General features: G+C 48.3%; 1 protein-coding gene across 1 annotated transcript; it reads right to left on the bottom strand.

Annotated features, from left to right (window-relative positions):
- Positions 1 to 2,415: 2,415 nt before the first annotated feature.
- CALR (calreticulin) lies at positions 2,416 to 8,819 on the bottom strand. Its single transcript, XM_069947039.1, has 9 exons — positions 8,662 to 8,819; positions 7,536 to 7,637; positions 7,024 to 7,227; positions 5,588 to 5,682; positions 5,231 to 5,440; positions 5,033 to 5,146; positions 4,281 to 4,424; positions 4,102 to 4,194; positions 2,416 to 3,741 (listed from the first exon to the last, which is right to left on the bottom strand). The coding sequence occupies exons 1-9, from the start codon at positions 8,753 to 8,755 to the stop codon at positions 3,535 to 3,537; spliced, it is 1,263 nt and encodes a 420-aa protein (XP_069803140.1). The 5' UTR covers positions 8,756 to 8,819; the 3' UTR covers positions 2,416 to 3,534.
- Positions 8,820 to 8,932: the final 113 nt, after the last annotated feature.

The raw sequence follows: 8,932 nt of genomic DNA, 5'->3' as shown, positions 1-8,932 counted from the left end.
CACTGGACTCCATACATTACTGATATATGTCTCTCTGCTGTACTGTATATATAGTGATGGCCTCTCTATGATATCGGATTCTTACATCACATGACACAAATGCTTTTTACTCCGACCGACTCCTAATCTTTGTATTTTCAGAAAAACTTCCCAAACCAGATTATCCAGGATGTTGGGACCGGACAGGACGTTCTCTGAATTAACTACTTCACATCATGTCTACACGGCTTCCTGTCACCAATGGAATCCCCATCAGCCGCACAGGTGACTGTGTGATGGGGCGGCCATCCATCTGCTCTGCAGAGACATCAGGAATGGCAGCTGGGGGCCCTAGTGCAAAGCCTTCATAGTCAGCTGTATATTCTCCATCACTGGTGTTCACCATTGGCATCACAGTTTGGGGGTCTATTCCTGACTCTGGGGTCCATGTAGATTGGTACACTGAATGCCAATAGATAGCGTCAGGTTATAAAGAGGAGTATTGTGCAGAGCTGCACTGTTATCATTTGATGTAAAATATTACAGGTACTCTTCTGGGTCTCCAATCCCCCATCTGTCTACTAGAATTATGTGGCAGAGGGGTCATTGGATTTCCCCCGAGCACCAGGATCTGGGTGTGTTACTACCACCTCCGTGCCCCTGAGCAGGAACTGGCTGTGGGAGCATGTGGGGTGATGGCTAAGGATAGGTGTCAGAACAAACATTGCAGATAGCCAAACACCATTTTTGGTGTCTATCATGCCACTGCTTCTAGAGAATCTGCCTGGGATCTGACACAGGTGTGCACCGAAGTATAACCACCAGGTGGCAGTGTACTACTTGTGTCAGTATTATAGTGACAGCTCAGTGTAAGGCCTCATTCACACATCTGTAATACTGTCCACGTGGACAGAACATAGGACCAACACATTTCAATGGTCCCCATTCACATGTCCTTATGTGTATGGGGCTGTAAGCAGTGCCACACACAAAAAAAAGAAGATATCCTAGTGTGGCCCCACAATTACAGCACAAATCGCTTTCTTCTATGCAGAGCTCTGTAAACTGCGGAGCATTACGGACATATGTGAGAATACAGTACACTTACAATATTAGACGACAACATTGCCTATTAACATGATACAACGTTCACAATTCATGGCACTATGATTTACTTGACATGTATTCCAGAAGTTAAAGGGATACTCCAGTTAATCAACTCAATTAATTAAAAATACATAGATTTGTAATTTTTTTAATCAGATAACTTAAGTCTCATTCCAGTAGATTTCTAATTTACTTTTTTCTATTTAAAAATCTCCTGTCTTTCAGTACTTGTCAACTGCTGTATGTCCTGCAGGAAGTGGTGTATTCTTTCCAGTCTGACACAGTGCTCTTTGCTGCCACCTCTGTCCATGTCAGGAACTGCCCAGAGCAGTAGCAAAACCCCATAGAAAACCTCTCCTGCTCTGGACAGTTCCTGACATGGACAGAGGTGGCAGCAGAGAGCACTGTGTCAGACTGGGAAGAATACACCACTTCCTGCAGGACATACAGCAACTGATAAGTGCTGGAATACTGGAGATTTTTAAAAAGTAGTAAATTACAAATCTGGATAACTTTCTGACACTAGCTGATGTGAAAGAAACCCCCATGTGGTTGGACCATACAGCATTTGGTTACCAGAGGGATTGTTTATATGGATGCACCAAACAAGACGACACTGAGCCCACCTCTGTGCTAGAATACCGGCTGCGGAGCTGGACCCCTGATATAGCAGTGTTGTAATTGTTCACAATTTGGTTTTAGAATCGGCAAGTGCCTCAGTCTGGAAGGACGTTGCAGGTAAGGAGCCATCTCTTACTTTCGGCCAGTTTGTGCAGGTCCCTTACATTTCTATTACAGAGACGGGGCAGCTATGTATGTGTATGGACATAGCAGCAGGTAGTTTCCTGCTTGTTCCATTGATAAACCCATCACTGGCTCCCCCTGCTGGGGACCAAGGATCAGCTGTGATCTATAGGGAAGCCTGGAACAGGTCCTCCACAGAGGCTTGCCACAGATGACCCCCATGGCACAGGTGGACGAAGGTTTTCCAGACTAGCCAACTCAGGACAGTATTGGACCACCATTACAGACATTATCCAGGATTAGTGAATGAAGCTGAAATGTAATACTGCACACAACCTGAAGACAAGAGTGGCGCTGTGTTTGCAACTATCTAGTTATAGTAAACTAGTTTGCTGGTTTCTAGTTCCGATTAGAACAGGAATGTACGATAATGTAAATTCACTCATCTCTAGTCCCAACCTTCTAAGCAAGTTACATATAGAAATGACAAGCCACCAGATGGCGCTGTGCAGGCCAAGCACTACCTCTGTCTCACTTTACAGCTGCTGTAAAGCACTGTCACAAATCACAGCAAGGACGCAGCACTTTGGACACAATGTATTTAATTAGAAATTCTTTTACTGACATCTGTACAGTCCAAAACATAACCCATTCATACATTCTGGCGAGGAGCCCTGCATCAATATAAATTAGAAGCATACAGCTTGAAGCAGGGTGGACTCAGAGGGGCCACAAGGCCCGTTTCACCACATCACAGGACACTGAGGGGCATGTGTTGGCAAGTCAGTCTAAATACTTGTGGTCAGATGTCAGGGTGGTACGTCTAGATCGAAACGTCAGCGTGAGACACTGACTAGAGTGCAAGCTCTTCTACGGCTGGACTGGCATTCAAAAGTGTGGGCCCAATGCCAAGCCCTGATGACATACATACAGGGGTAGGTGGGTCAGACGAGGAGGAATAGAGCCGACCAGCCATCCCAGTGGGCAGAACTATTCTGTGACTAATACCAGTCCTTGTCCTGGGGTACTAGTGCATCAGGCATTGACTCAATAGACTGGTATCATGGTGGCAGGTGGTGGGCTGACACTACAAAGCCCTATAGGGCTGAACACTGAATAATCTCGATACTGCAATAAATGACCCAGGTCTTGGGGATTCAAGGAATGATAATGCAATATGGCAGTGACTGGTCTATGAACCTCATGAGCCCCTCAGACGGTTAAAAAAAGGGGTAAGAGGGGAGGTGGTTCCTATGGACCACAAGTCAGCAGGACCACCAAGTAGTGCAGCAGGGACACATTTACTGCAATGGAAACCAGCATGGAAGGGGGGAGAGGTGGTGACAGAACTGGAGAGTCAGAGGAGAGAGGAGATGGGGTGGGGGAGAGTGGTGACAGAACTGGAGAGTCAGAGGAGAGAGGAGATGGGGTGGGGGAGAGTGGTGACAGAACTGGAGAGTCAGAGGAGAGAGGAGATGGGGTGGGGGAGAGTGGTGACAGAACTGGAGAGTCAGAGGAGAGAGGAGATGGGGGTAAGGGAGAGTGACAGACTTTTCCAAATAAAGGGTTAAAACAAAAACTGTAAAAAATATATATAAATTTAGAGTCTCATAGAGACAGAACGATCCCACTTCCCCTCTCCTATCTAAGACATGACGCCCAGGGAAGGGGAGCGCTGGTAGGGAGGACAGGAAGCCGCCATCTTTAAAGCTCGTCTTTCTTAGGTGTTTCCTCCTCCTCATCATCATCGTCGTCGTCATCTTCCTTCTCTTCCTCCTTTTCTTCCTCCTCGTCATCGTCCTCATCTGCTTCCTCTTCCTGTGGTTCCTCCTCTTTCCTCTTCTTTACCTCTTCCTCGTGTTTCTTACGATCTTCCTCATCTTGCTGTTCCTTCATATTTTTCTCTGCGTCCTGAGGATTAAGGTGGACATGTTAGCGCCCGAGTGTAGCACAATGATATAGCGCCACTACTGGGTGTCTCAGCTGTAGGGATTAGGTCTGGAGGGATTACTGACACCAGGCTGGATGATCCCTCTTAAGAAGCCAATCTTGTGAAGTGTTGCCGATAGGGCACTGTATGGCACCAAGACTACCCAACACCTATGTAACATTACCATATGCCACAACACCGCCAGTTTCCAGCTGAATGCCACGATACCATTTCCCATGTAACATGTTACCAGCCACAATGGAGTATCCACATAACACTGCCATTCCCCACACAATAAAACTATGAAACTCCTGCCATATAGTGCCAAAGCAGTGACGCACCTTCCTGAGACCCCACGCGTTAGAGGCGTAGTCCTCTGCGTATTTCTCATCATCTGTAATCAAGACGTCGTCAAAGATTGTTCCGGATTTCACCTACAATGGCAGAACGCACATTCATTATTATAAGACAGGAGGTTCAGCGCCGATATAGGCAGCCATTTATAGGGTTATGTCCTTACCTGCCACAGATCAAAGCCGATCACGCCAAAGTCATCATAGGCGTACAGGTTAGGATCTGGGGTGTATTCTGGGTTATCGATCTCGGGGTGGACCCATTTTCCTTTGTAGTCAGGGTTATCGATCTGACGGGGTTTCCACTCTCCCTGGTGAGACAGAAGGATTGTAGGATATTAGAAGGAATATGCCAGCAGGAGCCATGAGCATCCAAACCCAGGATGCTCACAGCTAATAAGTGTTAGGGTGTGTGCACACTACGGAACCCGGGTGGATCACCCACCGCGGATTCCGCAGTTCACCCCCGCTGGCATCTCTGCTGAGCCAAAGGCTCGGGCAGATTCCGCCGTCCGCCCTAAGAATTAACAGGTTCATTCTTTAGGCAGACGGTAGAATGGAGTCTATGGCACAGGCTAAGATGCACACGGCCTCAATCTGCAGATTCCGCAGTGAGTGATCCACTCTTTCTGTAGCGTGCACATACCCTTACCCTCTCTGTACTGCTATATGGGAAGGATACTGCCCATTGTCCTTAAACATTATAGCAGATAGTAACCCATTATCACCAAGGAGCACAAAGGGAAACGCTATGGACATTGGAGATGAGATGAGAAACACAGCAATTTATACAAAATGTCCACAAGGATTCTATAGAAACCCAATTACCCATTAACTCCAGTGTAGGGCACCTAACAGTGTATCTGCCCAGGAGAGATACCCGCATGCCCCGGGCACATTATATACAGCATCTGCTCACCTTGTACTCAGGGTTCTGGATCACAGGCGGCTCCCACTCTCCGTCCATCTCCTCATCCCAGTCTTCTGGTTTTACTGCATCTGGGTCGGGGATGTGCTCGGGCTTGTCCCAGTCCTACAAGGGATGGATGAGACATTAACATCCAGTCCGGCGCACTCATATAGGACCAGTCTATAACCCTACTAGCCAAGCACTCACCTCGGGTTTCTTGTCCTCGGGGTCATCGATCTTGGGGCGCTCATCCCAGTCATCAGGCTTCTTGGCTTCAGGGTCTCGGATCTTCTTGGGAGGAAGGAAGTCCCAGTCATCCTCCAAGTTGCCAGATTCCACCTTGGCGTTATCAATCTTTACCTCATAGGTGTTGTCGGGACGCACGATGAGGGTGTAGACATGGGAGTAAACATCATCCTGCAGGGTGTAATGGAGACCGTCACTAACACATCACTGGTTAGGGAGAGGAGCGGCAGTGACATGCTGGGACAGGACCATCATTTGCATAGCTCCACCCAGGTCTAACAGCCACAGCTCTAGTCAGACAAGGCGGCACCTACTCACCTTACAACGGATGTCCTTATTGATCTGCAGGTTCTTTCCCTTGTAGTTGAAGATTACGTGCACCTTCTTGGTAGGAGGACCGCAGATATCAGGACCTGAGGATGCACAATATAATTTAATATATATTCAGGCCAATGAGACTGAAGGCTTTAAAAGGAACAGAACATCCTCACTGCATTACACAGAATGGGGCAGAGTAGGACCTAAAGGGGTACTCCGGCCCGGGGGAATTTTTAGGCTGGGGGGGGGGTGATTATGGACGATGGAGGTCACTTACCTTCCAGCGCCAGGCCCCAGTACACCCGTCCCGCAGCTGCTTCCTGATGTGAGCTGCCGCATGAGATGTGACGTCACAAGGCAGCTCAGCCATTCAGCGGCCAAGTTACTTCCGCCGTCCATAATCACCCCCTCCCCGGCCATAGCTTAAAAATACCCCCAGGCCGGAGTACCCCTTTATGTTTCTACCGAAGATTATAGAAGGTTCTGGGAGGAAAGGGTCAAAGAAATAAGTTACAGCTGAGTGAGCCTCAAGCACCCTGGTTATTCAGTGACTGCAGAAGTTGGATGCAGCTCTAAGGCCACAACCACTGATAACCAAATGCCGCCTGCTTGGGCTCCGACAAACCCAATCGTACTCTAGGTTCACGCAACTCTACAAGAGAAGTAATGTTCTGCCCTCCTGGCCCGACAAGGTATGAAGCCTCCAGACCACACATGTCAAACCCAGGCCCTCCAGCTGTTACAAAACTACAATTCCTATCATGCCTGGACAACCGAAGCTAAAGCTTTAGCTGTCCAGGCATAATAGGAATTGTAGTTTTGAAACAGCTGGAGCACCGAAGTTTGATCCCCCTGCTTACACCCAGTTATCTCAATTTCTTGAAGGGGGCAGCAATGCTTTGCTATAAAACCAATCTAGGGCAGGTTTATCTCAACTGGTGGCTCCCCAGCAATTGCAGAACTACAACTACTTAAATTTGGCCGTCAGCAGCTGCAGGGAGTTGTGGCCACTGCTACCAACCAGTGCACTTCCACTGCAGGCCAGAAGTGGTGCTACACAGGGGAAATAAACCAGAGGAGCCAAAAACTACCCATGACCTGGCCCATTCCTGTACTAGACATCAGCTGGCATTTAACCAATGATTTGCATCTTTGTCAATGTATGCGGGCGGTAAGGATTTTTCTAGGTAATCATTACCCATAATGCAATTCAAGCATGCATTGGCTGTGACTTGTTCACCCACCCTTACCTTCCCTATTTATAAAGATGGCCGGACCATGTGCTATATGTAAATTAACTGAACTGGGACAACCAGCCAGTGACTAAGGAGCCCAAAAGGTGTCCCTGTAGTCCTATACATGTCTCCTATCACTTCATCTGAGTGCTGCATTATGGGTAGGAAAATAGCCCATTACCAGGTCCTGGTGTTACCTACCAAACATGATGTTGTACTCGGACTCTCCATGCATGTCAGACTGGTCCAATGTGCCAGGGAAGAGCTTCACGTATCCACCGCCGCAGTCAATGTTCTGTTCGTGCTTGACAGTAAACTGGATGACCAATGTTTTGCCCTTATTGGAGAAGGAGTTGAAGCGGGCAGAATGGGCATAGAAGTGGGCATCCTGGCTGGTCTGCAGACCTGAATGGAACAAGGATTAGACAGTGTTGAGTATAAAGCAATAAAAGCGTAGGGAGTATCAGTGCTATAACCTGGCCAAGGCACAGAAGACTAACAACTTACAGGCCCTCCAGCTTTAGTAAAACTACAACTCCCAACATGTCAATGCTGGAGGTTGTAGTCTCACAAGAACTTACAGACACAGTTACATCTATCAACGCTGTTACTAAACTACAACTCCCAGTGTTCCCTGATAGCAGCTGCCCGGGCATGCTGGAAATTGTAGTTTTGCAACAGATTGGACCCCTGTGCATTACAGCATCACCTACCTTTGTCTTTCTCTGCGTCTCCATAGAACTTGCCGGCACTTAGCACGAACTGGCCATAGTCCGACTTGTGCTTCGACTGCACCCAGCGTTGTTTCCAGACATCTGAAAGACGGATTAGAGGCACTTGTAAAAAACTCCACCTTATAATCACTTAATACATAGCACTATACAGACATCCTAGAGGCCTCTGTGCATGATGGGAGTTAAAGTATGAGAGACTCAGCCTGCAGTACAAGATTCTCGATCAGGGATGGGGAACCTTAAGCCTGCCAGCTGTTGCAAAACTACAATTCCCATCATGCCTGGACAGCCGAAGCTAAAGCTTCGGCTGTCCAGGCATGATGGGAATTGTAGTTTTGCAACAGCTGGAGGACCAGAGGTTCCCCATCCCTGTCTTACACAAGGCCCACCCTATGATTGTTACAGTATAAGGAGGTGGGGTGTATATCTGCCCCCCTATAGTAACGTATGACGGTGGGCGTAGCATCTACAGCGTGCGAGCCGGCAATACTTTCTGTTTCCATATGACTGAGGAATGAGGAGGCGGAGGCGAGAAGCAGAGAGCTCCCTCCCCCTCCGGCTTCCAGAAGATTCAATACTACTCCATACATCTGCATGGCGGTCAGCGAGGATGAGTCAGGACACAGATCAGGGAGATCACCCACCCCTCATGTACAGGGACCCCCACCTGATAGCGTATAGATAGATGGGAACACTGCACAGCAGCAGTAAAGCGAGAGCATCAGATGCCACCCATGGCAGGCAATGCCATCCTGCATACAATCTATAGGCAGACTGCAGAGCCCAGCTATAGAGGTATATAGGACACTAGTAGCCTCCAATATGGCTGTCACTATTGTAGTATACAGCAATGACTGATCTATATACAGGGGTAGAGGATGAGCACAGCCCCAGTGGATACAAACATTACAAATAACAGGAATTACACACTGCTAATTACCCACAATGCCCTCCTGGGAGCCACACTCAGCAATCACACTGTCATTAAGCAGAAAAAAAACCTTTAACTGAAAGAACTACAACCCCCAGAATTCCTTGCCGTACACATACATGGCAGGGCATGCTGGGAGTTGTAGTTCTACGCCTGTTTAATATATTGCTTTACCTCCATCTGAGAACTCTTCATTGAAGTAGACGGTGGGGTCAGCGAGACATAGAGCCGCGAGCAGCGGGAGGACAAGGAAGGCGACGCGGGCCATGGTGATGCCCTGAGATACCTGTCAGCAGCAACGCCTGGGAACCACTGAGCACCCGGAGCTGCCCGAGCGCCGCTCTTATATGCCCTCAGTGCGCCCTCCCGCCCGGAGCGCTCCTATTGGCTGTCCCCATACCGGTGTCCGCTTGTCATTGGACAGCGTATTCTGCCATTCAAGGCA

Source organism: Dendropsophus ebraccatus, chromosome 1 (assembly GCF_027789765.1).
Source record: "Dendropsophus ebraccatus isolate aDenEbr1 chromosome 1, aDenEbr1.pat, whole genome shotgun sequence".
Lineage (NCBI taxonomy): Eukaryota > Metazoa > Chordata > Amphibia > Anura > Hylidae > Dendropsophus > Dendropsophus ebraccatus.
Note: the sequence above shows the minus strand (reverse complement) of the source record. Positions and strands in the feature narration are given on the sequence as shown.